The sequence below is a fragment of the Salvia hispanica genome, chromosome 4 (assembly GCF_023119035.1).
Source record: "Salvia hispanica cultivar TCC Black 2014 chromosome 4, UniMelb_Shisp_WGS_1.0, whole genome shotgun sequence".
Lineage (NCBI taxonomy): Eukaryota > Viridiplantae > Streptophyta > Magnoliopsida > Lamiales > Lamiaceae > Salvia > Salvia hispanica.
Genome location: NC_062968.1, coordinates 39,495,723 through 39,517,860, shown reverse-complemented (window position 1 = coordinate 39,517,860; position 22,138 = coordinate 39,495,723). Strand labels below are relative to the sequence as shown.

The 22,138-nt window shown below is 33.1% G+C and overlaps 1 protein-coding gene across 1 annotated transcript; it reads right to left on the bottom strand.

The window, feature by feature from the left end:
* Positions 1-9,260: 9,260 nt before the first annotated feature.
* On the bottom strand, positions 9,261-10,158 carry LOC125218799 (abscisic acid receptor PYL4-like). Its single transcript, XM_048120572.1, has one exon. It carries the CDS (start codon positions 10,026-10,028, stop codon positions 9,399-9,401), a length of 630 nt encoding a protein of 209 aa, XP_047976529.1. The 5' UTR covers positions 10,029-10,158; the 3' UTR covers positions 9,261-9,398.
* Between the last annotated feature and the right edge of the window lie 11,980 nt (positions 10,159-22,138).

The following is a 22,138-nucleotide window of genomic DNA, read 5'->3' as shown; positions in this document are numbered from 1 at the left end:
ATCTGAATTCAAGAACATTAGTCGAATGTGTGCGTAAGTTGGCCAAGCGGTAGAAAGACAATTGATTAAAGATCTCATATTTAAGTCCTCCGTGATACGATCATTGAAATTAAATTTGTTACCCATAAAAAAAACATTGGCCTGATATAATACTATTTCAATTCAACTTAACAAATGTAAATCGCACTTTCCCTTGTCTAGCAAATACATTTCCAATGTTAACTAAAGCAATAGCTAATCAATAATTACTCATATAAATTAATGCAAGAAATTGACAAATTCATGTTGTAAATTAGAGGGAGAATATCATGAATACCACATATATAAAAAATATTTTTGCCCCTTTTTTCAGGTTGCAAATCACCATCCCATATTTTATTATTTTGCACGTCTTCAATAAATATTCTCCTACATTTTGCTATTTTTAATAGTGGACTCTATGTTCTGCTAATATATTATTACTCATATTTTACTATAACATTAGTACTCTATATAATATAAAAGTTGAACTCATATTGTACTAACTTTTCTACATATACTTATATTAACATAGCATCAAATAATTTCTTCAAATTCACACCTGTACGGGATATTTAATGGGGATCAGAAAAAGTAATACTCCATATGGATTAAATTATTGAAAAATCTATGCCTAAGAAAAATTATGAGAGTCTACAGTTTAGTCCTTTGCATCACGCGTGACCAGCTGCCACATAGCATAGTGTTTGGCATGTCGCTGAAGAGATGAATTTACATGGAATTTAGGAAATGCATATTTTTAGGTGGCTACCGTTACAATCTAATCTTGGTATTGTGAAAATGGGTATTATTAATTGTAATTAAACATGAGATAAAATTAATCATAACATTATTATTAATAATCATAGCCATTGAATAAGATATAAAATTAGTGTATAAACCAATATGACCTCCCTATCACAGTTGAACACTACATTTCTCGAATGTGGTATATAAATCATGTTTCTAATAATATGTTTATATCATTATCAACAAACACTAAGGTGAATATGACACAATAGAGTGAAAGTTAAATGCACAACTCGCTTCAAATATTTTTTTATTGAATTTTATTTCTTAGAAAAAAAAGAGACTTTCATTTTTTATTGAATATAATGAAAAAAGAGAAAAGTATCTTTCTTCCATCCATTCTCCGTTATATTATCTTAAAATCTATTTTCGCTCGAATTGTTTGTAGAGGAACCTACTGAAAGAGCAGGTTTAAGTGTAAGGTGTTGAACTAGTCAGGAGTGCGCCTAGACCTAGTCGTGTCGTTGGGTCTGTGCCTCAAACCTAACCTGTTATCAAAACCTCAATCCACTTCTACTGGCTAATATAACGGAGTAAAGGATCGATCCCACAGAGATGGATGTATGCGAGATACACTTGTGACGACAATCTGGAAGGGCTGGTTCTACCACGCTTTTGGGGTTGAGCAAACTAAACTAAATTTAAACAAAGCTACGCTTATCCTGAACAGTAGAGCTCTAACTATAACATGTTGAGGTTGTTACGTGCATACAAAATTTGTACTACTAGTGTGCATGTGAAAAGTGGGAACATACTAAAAATGGCTAGACAAAAGGTAAAGGGAATTAAAGGACATGTTAGTTGTCTAACTACTGGATCTACAGGAAAAGCTGAAAAGCAAAAGTACAAAAGGTAACAGGTGGCTAAAAGCATTAAGTCGTTCTGAATTCAGATGGCGGCGTTGTCTTCCGCACTAAGTAACATGAAAATGCAGAGAATCGAATCTCCATAGATTAAAGCTTGAAATAAACTCACGGAACCTTCAGATGTGGACATACCTTTAAAATTCGAACGACTAAACACGCAAAACTCTACGGTTGTGTGCACTGGCTAACATGCAAGGTGACAAGTGCGAAACCTAATAGATCTCATGCATTTTTCGAAGATTAAACTTGCGGAATTTTGTATAAAAGAGTAAATCACCAGATCTACTTCTTAAACAGATTCAACATGAAAAGGAAAGATCGGACATTAAATTACTAGATCTAATTAAGTAGGCAGAAAAAACTTAACAAGGCTGAAGCACGAAACAAATAAACATAAAACTTCCATTGAAATGAGATTCAAGGCACAAAGTGTTCAAAACGGAATAATAGCTGAAATCCACTTCGCATGCAAAGATGATAAAAGTAGAACTAGCAAAACATAAAATTAAATAAGTAAAGATTGTATAATTTGATCATCCGATAAATGAAATTAAAGGCTGATTAGAGGTTTAATTTTGGAGCAGATTGAGGAGTGGAGGAGTAACGCGTGAAAACTGAGAACTTCTTCTCCTTTTTTTTAACTTGAAATACTGTTATTGCGTGAAATTGATTTCACAAATTAATTGGGATTGACTAATTTTATTTCATTGGGATTTCATTTGCAGATCAAAGGGGAGAAGAGAAAAAGAAGCGTAAAGGGAGACGCGGAAGATCTCTACAGAATATATTTTTTTTAAAAATTTGTAACCAAGGAAAGTCTTGGAGGCCAAGACAAGGAAAAGGGATTTAATAAAATTTGGGATTCAAATCCTTGTATTTTATTTAAATTGTGCAGCCCACAATTCATTTTCCACAATATTGAATTTTGTATTATTTATTTAATCTAATGTATCCAACACGGAATTGAGTCCAATAAATATTCCTTATGGAAAGAAATTATTTAAATTTTATATTGTAAGATCGCCATTGCAAATTCAAATTCGTAAAAAGTTATTTCTCCAAATTCGTAAAAAGTTATTTCTCCTTGGCTATGAAACCAGTCATATGAATAATAATTTAATTTCTCAAGTATCAATTGTCCAACATGTCACGTCACTTAGTAAACGGAATTGACCCAGTCAATGCACAAACAAAAATTTTCCAATCAAATTAGGTCACAAAAATATCAAATAACAATTCCACTCGATATTTAACTCACGTACTTCACAACAGTAAAAGCATTAAATGCAAAAAAATTTAAGATTCGAAAATTAGGGTTCAAAAAGTGGGGCGTTACATCCTATCCATCTTAACAAAAATTTCATCTCGAAATTTACAACCCTCAAGTAAAGAGTTCAGGGTACAATTCCTCCATCTTGTCCTCGTTCTCCCACGTGGCTTATTTGTGCCCATGATTCCTCCAAAGTACTTTCACGCAAACTATAGATTTATTTCTTACTTTCTGGATCTTTCGATCCAAAATAGATTCGGTCTCTCCTCGTAGCTCAAGGTCGGATTCAGTGCGACTTCTTCAGGTCTTGAAAGCCATTAGTCTCTCTGTTTGTATATCCAACGACCAGTAGGCAGTCTTCTTGATCCCATGACTGTTTAACTTGATCAAGTTCGTAAATCCTACCTGCTTTTAATTTGCATGTGAACTCTGAGATTTAGGTCGAACTTTCATAAACTAAAAAGGAAAGTGAGACATCTTTTATGGGGGGAGGGAGTATCAAATTAAAGGCAATTTATAAGGATTTTAACGATATCCTAATTGCATGGTATTATATTTAAAGATGAAAAAAAGATATTATAAGATAGGAACAATGATATTGTTTTATAAACTTAATACTCCCTCAGTCCCAAAGAATATGAACAATGGATTCGGCATGGGTTTTAAAAAATAAGGGTAAAAGTAAGAGAGAAAAGGGTAGTGGAAAGAATTTTAGTGGAGAGTGTGGTCCATATTATTATAATAGTACAAGTTGCTAATGGTAATGGTATAAGTGATAATGTCACGCCCGCCCTTTCTAAGGATAGAAAGAACGGTTGATCGCGACTGGGGTGGGATTGAAGAAGCGGGAAAGAAGGGGAAAAACAAAGGGATAATTGAACTTTGCTCGAAATACTGGAAAATTACTTGAATAATCAGAGTATCATCTCGACAAGTACATAAACTCGATCAATAATAGGTGATTTCAACATAAAACTCGATCAACCGTTCTTTCGTATTTTTCCGATTAATTGTAGGGGTGTTCAGTAGTTGGAGTTGTTTGATTGATTGATTAAATTACTTGGGTGGAAACTGGAGAGTGATGTAAGGTGAACAAGATACTAAAAATTCATAACTTAGAATTTTGGGAAGGGATTTATACCTCAGTGAAAAGAACTTATACAAATACAAAATCATTACATATGATAGAAATTTAACTTTATAACAAATTTATGTAACAATTTATTTAACATACGATTTTAACTTGTTTGTGAATAATTTATTAACTGTTCCGTTATAAACCAAAAAGTCACAACAAGATCAATTAGTATTGGAAATTCTATAGTATACATGTTTAGCCAAAAAAAAGGGAAAATGGAATTCAATTTTAAAACTCATTTTTAAAAGAAATTGCTAAAGTTTAGAACTCCTATTTTTGTATTAAAAAATTGCTAACATAAACTAGTCCGACCTACTACACTTGGCATTACTCTTATCCATATATGAATATTATTGTATTGTTGTTTTTATTTTTTGTGTATTTATTTGAATTTTTAGGGAGTATTTATTATATTTCTAGATGTGGAATTATTATTTTTTTAGTATTGAACTATTTTAAATTATAAATAAATTCGGATTAAAATTACACATCGGTTCTGGTTCGGAACCGGTTCTTAACAGGCCGGTTCCAAACCGAAACCGATCGGTTCGGTTCCGATTCCGGTTCTAGGATTTATGAAAATTTAAAACCGGTTAACCGGTCAACCGGTCCGGTTAGAACCGAAACCGGCCGAATAAGCAGGCCTAGTGTTAGTAACGACTTTGGTTATACAATTTCTTTTTCTATTTAATATCCGTTTTGTTTTTACTTTGTTTCTTCCCTAAGTTAATCTTGATGCTTCATGATTGAGTGACACAATCGTATATAATTTAATATAGCTAGCTTCATAACTGTGAGAGAGTTCTAGCGAGTTAGATCCACTTAGTAGACGCTACAGTTAGCTTCCCTTAAAACGACACTGTTAATTGAGAGTGGGGACTTTTCAAGGGTCTTAGGAGCTTTATGGAGTTACGTGTTAGGATTGACAATCCTAATTTTGTAATCAACGTTTGCATCGCATGAGCATAAGCTAGGTGACTCGTCCTATCAAAGTAATAACTGTGGTAGGGTATTGTAGTTTGGAATTTGTATAACCATAACTGTGAACGCACATCCCTGGGATTCCTTATCCCTATCGATTGTCTCCATGTTTTATTCGCATTTAGTTGTTAATTGCTTTTTATTGTTTCAGTTTTCAAAAGTTTCCAAAACCTTCTGTTCTTCCAGATAGTAATTGAGTTCTAGTAGAGGATAGACACTCTGTGTTTGCCTTCCCCGTGTTCGATATCCGGTACTGACCTTTAGCTATACTATATATACTCTATATACTTGCAGGTTTATTTAGTGCTAAAAAATAGTGCATCACATTCATTCATCTTTTTCCAATGTGGGATACAAAACTTTCTTTTGTCTTCTACTTTTCTTCATTTTTTGTATAATATACTCCCTCCGCCCCGCTTAAGATAACACCTTTTCCTTTTTAGTTTGTCCCAACTAAGATGACACATTTTTCTTTTTTTGAAAACTTTCTTTCTCCAATTAATACACTCACCACTTTTTCTCACTTCTATTAAAGTATTCATCTTTCTTTCTCTCTCGATTTTAATACTTATAACCACATTTTCTCTCTCCAATTAAACACTTTAACCATAACTCCTAAAATCTCGTGCCGGCTAAGGAATGTGTCATCTTAGCCAGGACGGAGGGAGTATATATATAAACCAAAAATTATTTGAATTTATTCTTGACAGATAAAAATAAATAATTATTGAGAAATATAATTTGTATATAGAAAAATATTTATTTGTATAATAGTTATCATTAGGTTTATACAATTTGCATAATAATTATTCTTTTAATGTGTATAATAGTATTTATTAGTTAACATATAAATTTATAAACATAAGCAAATCGATAATGATAAAGAACTATTGAATAGTAAATCGATAGTGATAAAAACTATTGAATAATAATTCATGTAATAATATTTGTTGTTAAATTATAATAATAGAAGATAGAGTACTAATATAGACAAAGAATGATGGAAGATCTATCATATATAGTTATAAATAATAACTTTTATCCCGCATTGAAAGTAAGAGTAACACATCCAAGAGTAATTCAATACATTTTCTTCCAAATTAAAGCCTCAATTAAAAGAAAATATATGATAGATCTCCCATCATTCTTTGTCTATATTAGTACCCTAAACCCTAAAGCCTCAATTAACAACAAATATTATTACATGGACTATTATTCATTAGTTTTTTATCATTATCGATTTGCTTATGTTTAAATTTATGTATATGTTAACTAATAAATACTATTATACACATTAAAAGAATAATTACAATACAAATTGTATAAGTCTAACAATAACTATTATACAAATAATTATTTTTCTATATACAAATCATATTTCTTAATAATTATTTATTTTTATCAATCAAGAATGTATTCAAATAATAATTTTGTTTATATATATTATACAAAAAATGAAGAAAAGTAGAAGACAAAAGAAAGTTTTGTATCCCACATTGAAAAAAGATGAATGAATAGTCTAAACATGTTATAAAAGAAAACACTTCAACCTATTTTGTCCCACATCGAGAATGAAACATAAAACATTCAAGGATGTCTCTATAAAAAGAGAAATAACCAAGAATTGTTTCATAGAATTCACAAGCTCATCAAATATATATGGGCTATTATGAATTTTGTGTATTCATTTATTTATAAAAATTGTTTTTTAAATACAAAAACCAATTTTTATAAATAAAAAATTATTTTTTTAAAATTTTAATTAAACTGTCGATTTAACCGTTGAACCAGTAGTTCGGAATTAGCGGTTCCTGTTTCACATTTCTTTGAATCTGAACCGGCCCGCTAGAATCGTCGAACCGTCTACCGGTTCGAATTGCCGCCGCCGGTTTCGGTTTATGAACCGGCGGTGTTCGGTTCGGTTTGTGCATGCCTAGCCTCGTCCAACGGTCTGCTCTTAGCATTTTATTATTTTTAATAGTCTCGTCCCAAATTTTCGTTAAAAAGAATCATGCATACTGCCCTTTGCCACCTTCAAGAGCCAATCAAAATTGTGTAAATAAGATAAAAGGTCTATAGCAATTTATTTTACATAAACCAAAATATTGCATGTTGCAAGTTGCAAGTTGCAGGAATTTACTATTCAAAAATAAGAAAAAGTCGTAACTGTAGAAAGAATGATAAGGTCGAAGATCGGGATGCGGATAACGTGAACACAGTGCAACAAAGGTAGACAAGACGGCACGGGATTATTAAATGCCCCTTGCAAACCCTAATTAATCAATTCCAATTTAATTCGGATTATTTATTCATATGTCATTTACAATCTATTACGTTACAATTTAATATGTGTCATTTACAAATGTAACGCTAGCATAACCACAACACTCATGTAGGTGTTCAACTTTCATTAAGTTTTATACAGTATTTTCTCCTAGTCCAATTTTGAATGTTCACTGTTTTAGTCAAATATTTTATCACACTCATCAAATTCACCTATAATCACGAACTATTAATGAAACTGACAATCATAATTTCAGAGATTTGTTTCAAAAAATTTATATACTACTTTCTAGAAATACATTCGTCCTACAAGAATATACACTATTTCCTTTTTAGCTCGTCCCAAAAGAATACGTACTTTTTATATTTGGAAACTCTTTTTCTTTCTAATGAGATGAGATGTATTCTCCACTAATAATACTTTAATTATTTTTTCTTTCTAGTCTTTCTTATTTATTAATTATACATTAAAATCCGTGTCAATCAAATCAAAAGTACACATTCTTGTAGGACGAAGGAAGTATAATTTTTTTGAGGCGTGTAAGCACAGCTAACCGCATGCTCGATAATTTTTGTTAAAGTACTTCATCCGTCCCATAAAAATAAGGACATTTTCTATTTTAGGATATTCCATAAAAAATCATCTTCTATTTTTTTAACTTTCTTCTCTCTGATCAGGTGTGCTCATTCTCCATTAATAATTCTATAGTTATTTTTTCTTTTTATCTCTCTCTTATTTTATCAAATGTGCATTAATTCTCATGTCATTCCAGAACTTTTACAGGAAAACTCAAATATATCAAAGCTTTCGGCATTTCTCTTTTGTAATACTGTTTGTATAGCATCTAATAATTCTGCACTTTATTCAAATGGAGTAGTAATTTCATGGTTCGTCGCAAAGCGCAAAACTACAAATCAAGATATGTAAGAGCAACTTGCATCCTATTTTAGGATAATATAAATTTATATGGCAAGTTGTGCAAGTTGCTATATAACGTACAACTACTGTTTTCTCTTTTCTTTCTTTAACAACTAGTTGGTGTCACTTGAAGGCCAACTTGCAAGGATGGGTAGTTGTGTGATTCCGTTGAATTAATATATGCTCTTTCGGTGCTTATTAAGTTTGGAGAAAATTTTTAGACACGGAAATGTAGAAGTTTTATAAAATATATTAAATAAAAACAAAATAAAACTAGATGAGATAAAAGATAAGTACTCAGCAAATAGCTAATAAAATAAAGTAAAAATGATTTAAGTACGGAAGAAATACTAATACTATTAAAATAAATATTTAAATTGTTATAATGAATAATAAACTTACACGATACAAGATCCAGTCCCCTAAAACTCTCAATGCAATACCTCAGACTGCAAATTTTCTATTTTTGTTGCTTTACCAAAATCACTATTAAGTTGCAAAAATCTAAGTTTCGAAAAATTAAATAAAATATTAATCAAATTGGTGAAACAAGATTTTTTTTATCTATGATAAAAATCCATAAGATGGCTCATATACATGGGTAAATCGCATAAATCGTTAATTTCAAATTATTTCCTTCTTTTTGTTGGCCTTTCATTTTTAGGGAATCTGGAACTCGGAATATATAAAACACCAATTTCTCTCTTATATTCTTCATGGCTTAATAAAGCTAAATTTTTTTAAACGAAACCGTCAACTTGCAATGCAACTGAATACAATGTTTTCCAAAACTCATTTGATTACACTCAAACACATTGATAAAGAAAAAAATAACCCCCTCACACGACCCTCCGCAATTACTAGCAAATACTAATACCCTGACCTTCTAAAAATAATTCAATTTTGAATTCGATATAATTTACCAAATTAAATACTCTAATTCATATGTAATTTCTTGAGTTTGAGAAATAAACAAGATCATGAAATCAGAAATATTCCATATCACATGATCCGTATAATAAAAAAACAAACCTCCGAAATTCACAATACGAATCCACAATCGAACTTTGTTTTTTTCTTCCTCATCATTATTTTTTTTCTTTAAAAAAAAATTCATTTAGGTGAGGCAATATTCTCAGCGATCTGAGCTAACGACTGCAGATTGCATCTAACAATGGTGTCCACAAAAACGCACGTTTCCTCCTTAGTGTTACCTTGAGGCACGTCGACGACGTACGACTCCACCACCACGGATCCTCCTCCCCCGGCGGCGGCGTGGATGGTGGTGACGGATCTGTAATTGGCGAGGCGGTGGTCCCCGCCGACGACGCTGAAGCTGATGACGTGGCGCTCGTCGTCGAGGATCTCGAGCCGCTCCGTGCTGCTGACCGCGGGCAGCCCGGAGACGACGCGGACCTCGCGGAGGGTGCCGACGTCGCCGTCCCCGACGACCACGTGGCAGCTCTTGACGAAGTGCTTGTAGGCCTGCGGGTTGTCGAAGCGCCGCAGCACCGACCACGCGGTCGAGGCGGGGGCGGCGATGCGCTGGCTCACCGCGGAGAAGCACTGGTTGGGCCCCACCGCGTGGGTGTGGTAGCGCGCCACGTGGTCGGGGACGTGCTTCGCCGCGGTGGGGAGGCGGTAGGAATAGGATTGTTGTTGTTGTTTACATGTGGTGGTGGAAGGGGTGGTGGTGTTGATGCGTTGGAGGAGGAGGGAGGAATTCGGATGATCGGAAGGCATTTTTTTTTGTGATTTTTGTTTTGGTTTAGGGTTTTTGATTGATGATGATGAATCTGGTGTTTTGGGTGTGTTTTTTTGTGTGTGGAAAGAAATGTGGTGGGTGTTTCTGTGGGTTTGATTAGTGGGATTGAGTTGGAATTTAGTGTATATATATGTATTGAGTTGTGGAGAGTGAAAGCGGGGATTTATTGTTGCTTGGAGTTATTTAATACTCTATCCGTCGTTCATTTATAGTCTCATTTTGATTTAGCACGGAAAATGAATTACTAGAAAATGGACTCTACTTTATACATTGGCTTTATAATAAAATATGAATATAATAATTTGGTGAAAGCTGAGTTCCATTACTTAATATGGAAAAAAAACAAATAAGACTTTAAATCACAGAAAATCTAAAATAGCAAAATGAGACATTATTTCATGAACTGAGGGAGTAGGAAGTAACTAACCACTCCATTTATATCACTTTAAGCGGAGCATTTCTTACTTATCATAGAATTTTATACGGTTTCTTTTTTGTGAATTGAGTAGAAAACGAATAAAATAAAGATAATAGTGTTTTCATTTTATGAAATGTATACCGAGTATCAAAGTATAACATCCAAAAAAGGAAAATATACTACTTAGAGTGGGATGAAGATAGTGTATCAAGAGAGATCAGGTCTCGAAACTCAAGGTGTGCGATCGAGTGGCACGTGACACGTCTATTGTAAACAAATTGTAAGGAATTTATGTTATTATATTTTTGTATAGAACAGCCTTAATTTCTATAAATCAGCACGAAAAATAGTCATCGAATCTTTGGTATAATAAAACAAAAGAAGAAAGTCTTCGCCTTAATATTGATTCAACTGCAATTTGGCCATATGGATTGTAAAAAAACTCGTGAGTATTTTTCGAGTTGCGAAAAATTTATGGCATGCCTTAGCGTACATATTAGGCCGGAGTCATTCAAATAAAAATTATTTGGTCCAAATTAATGAATTTTACCAAAGAAGCCAGTGCATATATTTTCCTGTCACGGAAGTTGCGACTTTTACTGAATATATATTCAGAGGTTGTATTTATTACCAACGTTGAAAACAACTTTTCATTAAAAAATTAGTCTAGAAGGGACTAGAAATATTGTTTTATTGTTATAAACTGTTGCAATCAACTTGACAAAATAGAGCAACTCTCCATCCACATCAAAGGCAATAAGGTTGCAACAATTAATTTATTATCGTTTTCTGATGCCAAGTGGGGTTGATGAGGCTGTCGTTTCTTTAAAAGAAAGTAGAGCCACAGTATAATTTACTTATATTATTTACCACTAGGCCTATTTGGTGGATGATAAAATTAATAAGAGGAAATATCACAACTGTCGCCCAATCAACTAGTTTACATTATTAAGGTTGTGATGATCAACTTGTTCGATTAAATCAAGATATCACAAAATTCACAAGTTGGATAATTTAAATTATATATTTGCAATTTTCAAATTCCCCATGTATGTTATGAATATATGGGAAAATATGAAAACATAACTCAACTTTAGGATATATATGTATCAAATTATGAACGTTAGATGTGTTGATCGGTCAACTCCAGGTTTTGCAAGGTAGTCCAAATTTTATTTATTACTCAATTTGTGTTACAAGAGTATGCACTTTTGGTTTTTATGACGAATCTAGTGGGAGTTGGCGCCGCCGGTCCGTGAGTATCCCTGAGAATCTCCCAGAATCGGCCGCCGACCCATGGCTGCTCCAGCTCCGACCCCACGCTATGGAAGAGAATTAGAGGAATATAGAGTAGAGGAGGTGAAGATTTGTTTTGAAGATGAGAGTTTCTTGAGTTTGCAAGTTTGGAAAGAGAAGAAGAAAAGAGCGCAGCCGCGCTTTTCTATAACTCTGTTATCTAATTAAACCTGATTTTTTTTCACTGTTGATAGATTTAAATTTTTTCTTAAATTTTAAACTTAATTAATATGATTTACATTTAGTGTGGGCACAAGTTTTAAAAAATATATAAAAAATCAGTGGCGAACGCAGAAATTTTACACTAGGATTCCAAACCACATAACACTAAAAAAAGTAAAAAAGAAAAAATAGGGTTTCAAACCATATAACACAAGAAAAATGAGTAATACAAAAAAATTAAATAAGAAAAAATACCAGAGTTGCAAACCATATAACACAATAAAAATGAGTAATACAAAAAATTTAAATAAGAAAAAATAGGGTTCCAAACCACACAAGAAAAATGAGTAATACAAAAAAAATTAAATAAGAAAAAATACTGGGATTACAAACCATATAATACAAGAAAAATGAGCAATACAAAAAATTTAAATAAGAAAAGATAGAAATATCAAAACATTGCATCTCGTAGGATTCAAACTCAAGCCAACAAGTAGGGGTGCTTAAATAGTTATCTGTTTCTCGGTTAATCGGAATTAGAACCGGAACCGACCGGTTAATTGAGAAATGATATGCTCGCATTTTATACTATTTTAAGGTCATTTTGTGGTCCGTTTTTAATGTCAAAGTTGCATTACATGTCTATTATTTGCATATTTTATCTATTTTGGTATTTTGACATGTTTTGTGAGAAATGTGCATATATGAGCCTAAAAATAGAGTTAAAACACGAAGTAGGAAATCTGGAGAGCTTCAGGTGGCGTCCGCCGACCGCCGCAACACTTCCGGCGATCGCTGGTGCTTAGCGGAGACAAAGACACGCCCGGCGACCGCCGGGAAGTGCGTGGCGACCGCCACAAGGAGTCAGAAGCTTCTGGACTACGCGCGGCGACCGCAGCCAAGGTGCGGCGGCCCGCCACAAAAACGCGGCGCGCCGACAGCTGTTTTCAAACTCAATTTTCTAGCGATCCTGAAGTCTGATCAGAGCGTTCTACACACCATTCTCTTCTTCTTGAAAAGAGCTTCAAGATGGAACATGAATCACCTCAATCGGAGTTCTTTGGAGAGAGTTATGGCTGTTCTACCAAAGTCACGCAAAGCTTCCAGCTGCAGTCTAGGCGAAAATTTGAAGAAGGAAAGAAGATATTACCTTGTGAAGCCAAATCTTTTCCTTCTACTATGGGAACGAAAATTACATCTTTCCTAATACTTGGAGGAAATTTATTACCAAATTTAAATCCTTCTCAAGCTTATATATACCTCATAACCTCATTCATAGAATCCAACCCTTTCTTAGCCCCCAAAGGGGGAGCTTTCATAGCTCCTCCTCCAACCCTAATTCTTCATCATCATTTTGCCAATTACTTCCATAGCATAAATTTGAGAGTTCTTCATTGTGCAAGGGGTTGGAGAAAGAAGCAAGAACATCAAGAACGACAAGGATTCAACCTACGGGTTTTATTTGCTTTAGTTTTATGTTCCAATTGTTTTCACTTCAATCTATGTTTTTAGCTTATTCAATTATGTCTAACTAAATTCATAGGATTCTTTGGATGTGTTAGTAACTTTTATTGGTTTATACAATTCCTTTTTCTATTTAATATCCGTTTTGTTTTTACTTTGTTTCTTCCCTAAGTTAGTCTTGATGCTGCATGATTGAGTGACACAATTGTGTATGATTTAATATAACTTGTTTCATAACTGTGACAGAGTTCTAGCGAGTTAGATCCACTTAGTAGACGCTATAGTTAGCTTCCCTTAAAACGGCACTGTTAATTGAGAGTGAGGACTTTTCAAGGGTCTTAGGAGCTTTTTGAAGTTACGTGTTAGGATTGACAACCCTAATGTTGTAATCAACGTTTGTATCGCATGAGCATAAGCTAGGTGACTCGTCCTTTCAAGGTATAAACTGTGCTAGGGTATTGTAGTTGGAATTTGTATAACCATAATTGTGAACGCACATCCCTATAATTCTTATCTCTCATATTTTATCTTTGTGATTTAATTGCATTTAGTTGTTTGATTGCTTTCAATTGTTTTCAGTTTCCAAAGTTTTCATAATTCTCTTGTTTCTCTAGATACTATTTGACGCTTAGTACATAATAGCCAGTTGCAATTATATTTCCCGTGTTCGATATCTCGGTACTGACCTTTAGCTATACTAGATCTACCCTGTATACTTGCAGGTATTTTTAGTGCTAATAAAAAGTGCATCAAGGAATCGGAACCGGAAAAATTGGTTCTGGTTCCAGTTCCGGTACCGTTCCAACTTTTTAGATAAAACAGGTTCCGGTTCCGAACCGGAACCGACCGGTTCCTAACCGGAAACCGGATATAATTCAATTTTTTTTATATAATTTAATACACAAATAAATCTAATTTAATTGAATTAATTTTGAAATAAAGTAAAATAATTTAAAACATTGAGTTATTTTTAGATTTAAACAGTGTTAGATTTGCAAGCTCTGTTTTCTAAAGTATTTAAAATGTTTAAACCGTGATACTTGGAATCTACTATTATTTCCCTAATCCATTTTTTATGAACTAACTACAATGAGTAGGACATCATAAGTTTATTTTTAATTTCTAAAAGAACTTATACAAATAAAATATCATTTCATATGATAGAAATTTAACTTTATAATAAATTTATGTAACAATTCATTTAACATACGATTTTAACATATTTGTGAGTAATTTATTAATTGTTCCATTATAAACCAAAGAGTCACAACAAGATCAATTAGTATTGGAAATTTTCTATTGAATATTTGTTAAGCCAAAAAAGGGAAAATGGAATTCAATTATAAAACTAATATTTTTTAAAAATTGCTAAAGTTTAGAACTCCTATTTTTGTATTAAAAAATTGCTAATATAAACTAGTCTGACCTACTACACTTGGCATCACTCTTATCCATCTATGAATATTATTGTATTGTTGGATTGTATTTTTTGTGTATATATTTAAATTTTTAGTTATTATTTGTTATATTTCTAGATGTTGGATTATTAATTTTTTAGTATTGAGCTATTTAAAATTATAAATAAATTCATATTAAAATTACATATCGGTTCCGGTTCGGAACCGAAATCGTCCGGTTCTTAACCCCGGCCGGTTCCAAACCGGAACCGATCGGTTTCGGTTCCAGTTCTAGGATTTATGAAAATTTAAAACCGATCAACCGGTTCGATTAGAACCGGAATCGGACGAATAAGCAGACCTACTGTAATATATACATAATCTGAAAATTGGTGGGGATTTAGTGCCCCCCCCCCCCCCACCCTACCATGTAGGTCTACCTCCGTAAAGAATACTCCCTCCGTCCCACTTAAAATGAAACATTTGGAAATCGGCACGGGATTTTATGTAATGTTGTTTTGTGAGTTGATGAGGAGAGAGTAAAGTAAAAGAGATGAAAAAGTAGAGATAGAGTTGTTTCTATTTTAGGAAACGTTTCATTTTTAATGGGACAAACAAAAAAGGAAAACGTTTCATTTTTAATGGGACAGAGGGAGTAGAAGGTTTGAAAATTTAGTTGAGTATGTGGTCCATTTTATTTATATTAATATTAATTTTATAATATAATGTGAATCAGTGGAATATGAGATCTAGTTACCATTTAGTACAAGTGAAATGTGACTTATTATAGAACGCAGGTAATACTATATACTTGTTGAGTTAGGATAATGTGAACTTTAATATCAAACTATTTTGTTTCTTAAGAGCAAAGAAAGTACTGTAAATCATGTGAAATGTGTAGTCAATTTTCTATCTGTAGTTAATTTTCTAATATAGTATGCTTTGGGCCCATTAAATGTCCATATTTGAGTTGGCCAAAATTGTAAGAAATATAAAAAAAAGTGAATTGAAAATGTTAGTGAAATATGAGTCTCATTTTATATGTTACTCTATAAATATATAAAATGGGAGTTTTGAAGATATTTACAAAACTGCCATTATGAATATTATACTAAAATAAAATAAAATAAAAACTTTATAATTGTTATACTAAAATAAAATAAAATAAAAACTTTATAATTGTAAATCATAAATTATAACTGTTGTTTAGTTGGTTTATTGGAGTAGTGGAGTGCATGGAATTTTTCCAGTATTACATTCCGACTTTCTTCTCTCTTTCTCTTTCACGCTTCGGCCACGATACATCTCTGGCTCTCTTCCCCTTTTCTGATTTCGTATTCTAATTTTAGAATTTCAGGTTTTTTTAGTTGAATTGAAAGCTGTAAAATAGCTTAACTGGCTGTAGTTGTTTCCAATGAGATTTTGGGTAACACTCCTGCTTTATTTCTCGAATTTGTTATCTAAGAATTTCTGTATTTTATGGAATTTCCTTTTTCTTGCAATGATTTTTCTATGATCTAACTGAACCTAGAATTTGATAACAAAAATAGAAATATTTCAGAATTGGATGGATTTTCCACTGATATTACTCAAAATTTGTAAGTGTCATAAATTCGTTTTAATATAGAATGCTTCACTCCCAAGTCTTAGTCCAAATGCAAAATTAATTTCTCCAAATGGAGTTGTTATTCTAGCATTAACAAATTGGAAAATAGATTTAAATTCTACAATTCTCAAATGGATAAATGTTTTTATTTTCTGCAAGTTAAAACTTTCTGACTATTTTAGGAAGAAATGTGTTATTCAATTATTGTATAAAAATAAAATAATATATAAAACATGCAGTAGGTTTTTCAAAACCAGAGTAGGTTTATAACGCAAAACTTTATAGTTTTTATTTGCAAATCGTTGGCATATTGTTGATTTTATCATTTTTATTTGCAAATTGCGAGAGATTACATGCTTCGGATCTAACACTATGCTCTGAGATAAGGAGTAGAGGATAATGTAATTTTATGATGTATAGTGATTTATATGCATCTATTAGGGTAATATATAAGACCTAAACCTTTATATTGATTTTGTTTGATATGCAGATAAAGCATTTGATACCTTTTCTGTTATATGTTGTTGAAGTAGAGTAGATCTTAGCCACCCACACATTATTTGATTATATAGTTTTTATTGGTATAATGAATTGTTATTGTATTTAATTTTGGGTTTAAAATTGATGTAACGATTTTGTTTCTCATATCTTAAATATGAATTCACAATTTTGAATAAGTTCAAATAGAAAATTACTTGGGTCGTGCATAGCACGGGGGAGATACTAGTTAATATATAACAGTAGAGCTCACATTCCACTATGAATTAAGTACATTTCATAAAACTTGTGACATGTCAAATTAAGCCAATTATTGATGAATGGAGGGAGTAATACTTAGAGTTGGTCGTTTCATAAATAAATTTTATGAACTTATTTAATTTAGTACTCCCTCCTTATTGAAGATGATCCACTTTTTTTTTTTATTTGTCTCAATTAAGATGATACGTTACTTAAAATGGAAACACATTCATCTCTACTTTATTCTCTCTCTCTTACTCTCTCCTCTTAACACACAAAATATAACTGCATAAAATCTCGTGCGGTCCAAGAAAGGGGACATCTTCTTTGGGACAGCGGGAGTATTAATATTTTGTTTGGAATAAATTAAGCATATCCTTCTTAAAATCGGAAATGGAATATACAATACCCATTCTCTATATATCTGTGTGGAGTATATCAATTAAAATGCAAATTCCTTAATTTTTGGAAATCTTGAAAATGATTAAATTGTCCACTTTATATAAATTTAAAACTGCCCAAGTTCTTTTTAGTGTTGCTTAGTAGGGATAGCCGTAACAGAGAGGTTGAATATTGACTACAATATACGTGAACTATATTCTCTGGTTAAGTTTTGGTAAGAATATTTGATTAATAAAATAGTTTTCGCAGACATCTTCGAATATTATAGTAACATAGTATGTTACATTAGAAGCCAGTCATTGCATGTGCCTATAAATCGCCGCCCACTTAATTTGACAGAGCATTATCATTTGTTTATTCCACTTTGACTTTTAATAATTTCTCAGTTCTTTATTAAATACTCCCTCTGCACGCAGTTAGAAGTCCTAAATACGGACGGCATGATTTTTAAGAAATATTAAGAAAATTGAGTGGAAAAAATTAGTGGAATAAAAGTCTCATTTGCATATATTATTTTTAAATGAAATGTGAGTGAAATGAGTTAGTAGAAGGTGAGATCCTATTACCATATATGGTAAAATTGAACTGGGACTCCTATTTGCGAACAGACTAAAATGGAAAAACGAGACTCTTATTCGCGGACAGAGGGAGCATCCATTTTTATCATTTCTATGCGTCCTTATAATAATAAAATATTTTTATTATTTTTATTAAATAGTAAATATGTTTCACATCATATTAACTCACTTCACTCATCATTGACATAGTATAATATTAGTAATAAATTACAATATTGAAACTAAAACTAAAGTTAAAATATAATTCAATTCACCGTTGAAAATTAGTCGGTTCCGATTAGAACCAAGAACCTGTTAAAAAAATATCAGAATCGGTACCAGACAAAAACTAGTTGTCGGTTCCTCATTAACCGGTTGATTCCTGATCTAGTTCCTGATTAAGCAGCCCTATACGTCCAAAACTATTTTTCATAGACGGACGCAGTTCGTAGTTTTAAAATTTTATAAGATCAATTAACATTTAAACAAAGTCAATAATTTAAATAACAATTATCTTTAAAAATTATACTCCAATCATATTTTAATATGGATCCAATGCGTGTGTCATGGTTCTTTTAGACTATTTTCACTCAACATAGAAATAGATCTAATATAGATCCATAATTGCCATGGTCCCTTTGAGACTATTTTCACACAAACATAGAAATAAATTTAGAGTGAACTGTCCTATTAATCCCTAACATTTTGAACTATGACACCATAGACTCTTAATAAAAAAAAATAGCGGCAGAGGATCTTAACGTTTAATATAATCACGAATGCAGTGTTTCTATCCACTTTTCAGATGAAAATGCCGAAATGACTTGAAGGCCATTTTTGACAATCTCTAAATTCGCTGACATATGAGTTTTGTTACATTAATGTCATCAACTCCTTATGGAATTTCCTAATAAGTTTAGGTAGTATTTCATACGTGATTAAAGTTTTGTCATTATTTGCACACAAAAAAAAAACTTCTCATATATCCCTCTATTTCTAGTTAGTTGTAACAATACTAGTTATATCATTGATGCACTTTTACTAGCACTATAAATACCTGCAAGTATACAGAGTAGGAATAGTATAGCTAAAGGTTAGTACCAGATATCAATCACGGGAAAATAGACACAGACTGTCTATCTTCTACTAAAACTCCACTACTATTTTGAAAACCGAAAGATTTTTGAATTTTTGAAAACAAAGAAAAGTTGAAGCAATAAACAACTAATTGCAAATAAATTACGAAGATAAAAGTATAGAGATAAGGGAATTCCAGGGATGTGCATTCACAGTTATGGTTATACAAATTTCAACTACAATATCCTAGCACAGTTCTTACTTTGATAGAACGAGTCACCTAGTTTATGCTCATGCGATGCAAACGTTGGTTACAAACATTAGGGTTGTCAATCCTAAATACGTAACTGATCCACTATTTTTTTAGCACTAAATAAACCTGCACGTATACAAAGTATATATAGTATAGCTAAAGGTCAGTACCGGATATTGAACACGGGGAAGGCAAACACGGACTGTCTATCTCCTACTAAGACTCAATTACTATTTGGAAAAACGAAAGATGTTGAAAACTTTTTGAAAACTAAAAGCAATAGAAAGCAAATAACAACTAGATGCAATTAAAACACAGAGATAAATTATAGAGATAAGGGAATTCCAGGGATGTGCGTTCACAGTTATTGTTATACAAATTCCAAACTACAATACCCTAGCACAGTTATTACTTTGATAGGACGAGTCACCTAGCTTATGCTCATGCGATGCAAACGTTGATTACAAAATTAGGATTGTCAATCCTAACACGTAACTCCATAAAGCTCCTAAGACCCTTGAAAAGTCCTCACTCTCAATCAACAGTGTCGTTTTAAGGGAAGCTAACTGTAGCGTCTACTAAGTGGATCTAACTCGCTAGAACTCTGTCACAGTTATGAAGCAAGCTATATTAAATTATACACGGTTGTGTCACTCAATCATGAAGCATCAAGATTAACTTAGGGAAGAAACAAAGTAAAAACAAAACGGATATTAAATAGAAAAAGAAATTGTATAACCAAAGTCGTTACTAACACATCCCTCGAATCCTATGGGTTTAGTTACACATAATGGAATAAGCTAAACACAAAGATTGAAGGGAAGACAATTTGAACATAAAACTAAAGCTAATAAAACCCGTAGGTTGAATCCTAGTCGTTCTTGATGTTCTTGAAATCCTTCTTCAACTCCTTGCGCAATTGAAGTACTCAAGCTTTTAATCTCTAGGAATTTGTTTTGCAAAAAGAAGCTCTATGGTTGATGAAGCTTGAGGTCCTATTTGTAGGGGAAAGCCAATTCTCATTGTAGAAGGAAAAGATCTTCAAAATATGGTAAATCTTGGAGTAGATCTAGGGCTATTCGGATTCGCCGCCTTTCTCCGGCGAGCCGCCGCACCTTGGCCGGCGGTCGCCGCATTGGAGTCCAGAGTCTCTGTTCCTTTGGCGGCAGACCGCCGCATGACTTCCGGAGGTCGCCGGACGACTCTCTTCCAAGTGTAATTTTCCGAGGCGGGCCCCTGCACTGCTCAGACCGCCAGGCGCCGGCGGTCGCCGTACAACTTCGCGTGGTCGTTGGTCGCCATCTGCCTCCAGAGTTCCAGACTTTGCGTTTTGGCTCCCTTTTTCGGCTCAATTATGCACAATTCTCACAAAACACGTCAAAATACCAAAATAGATCAAATATGCAAATAATGGACGTGTAGAGTGACTTTGACATAAAAAACGGACCAAATAAGGGCCTTAAAACAGTGCAAAATCCGAGCGTTTCAGTAACTCCTAAAAGCTCCTAAGACCCTAGAAAAGTCCTCACTCTCAATTTACAGTGTCGTTTTAAAGTAAACTAATTGTACTGTCTATTATGTGGACCTAACTCGACAACCTCCTCTCACGATTATGTAGCAAGGTTTATTAAATCATCACAGAATGTGTCACTCAAACGTGAAGCATTATCCATTAACTTAAGGAAGAAACAAAGTAAGAACAAACAGATATTAAATAGGGAAAGGAATTGTGTAACCAAAGTCGTTACTAATACACCCCTATAATCCTATGAATTTAGTTACACATGATAGAATAATCTAAAACATAGATTAAAAGGAAGACAATGAAATCATAAAACTAAAACAAATAAAACCCAAAGGTTGGAACATTGTAGCTTTGATGATTTTGAATCCTTTTTCAACTTCTTGTACAATGAAGTATTCTAACTTTTAATCTCTGGAAAATATGTTGCAAAAAGAGGATTCTAATGATGAAGCTTGAGGGGGTATATATAGAGGAAAAATCGAGCTCTTCAATTAAGGACAAGAGTTGTAAAATATGGTAAATTTTGGAGAGAGAGTAGGGCAAAAACTGCTCGCAGCTTTTTCCCAGCGGGCCGCTGCACCTTGGCCAGCGGTCGTTATGGGTTGGTCCGAGGCTTCTAACTCTTGAGCAGAGGTCGTTGCACTTGTTTCAGCAGTCGATGCCTATCATCCCATAACTTTTTGGACCCTTTGTAGCGGTCGTTGGGCTTGTCTTCATTTCATGCACAACTTTCCCGGAGCTGGCCGCTATGGACTTAGCGGTCGTTGGTTGCCGGCGGTGTTGCAGCGGTCGCTGGACGCTCCCAGAATCTCCAAATTTCCAACTTCGCGTTTTGACTCCCTTTTTAGGTTCAAATATGCACATTTATCACAAAACATGTCAAAATAGATAAAATATTCAAATAATGGACATGTAATGCAACTTTGACATTCAAAACGGACCAAATAATGACATTAAAACCATGCAAAATCCGAACGTATCAATCATGTTGGAAATTCATTGAGAAACAACCAAAAATATGGAAAAGTGAAGATGTTTATGCAATAAAATCTGAATCAATAATACACAAAGTAAAAAATGTTTCACGTTTAATTAGATTATATAATATTCCCTCCGTCCAAGTTTAAGAGTCACATTTTGCCATAAAAGTCCGTCCTAGTTTAGGAGTCACATTTAGAATCTTCCATATTTGG

Bases quoted from the DNA above. Each gene is read 5' to 3' on its own strand.
- LOC125218799 (XM_048120572.1), bottom strand. From the start codon at position 10,028: ATGCCTTCCGATCATCCGAATTCCTCCCTCCTCCTCCAACGCATCAAC.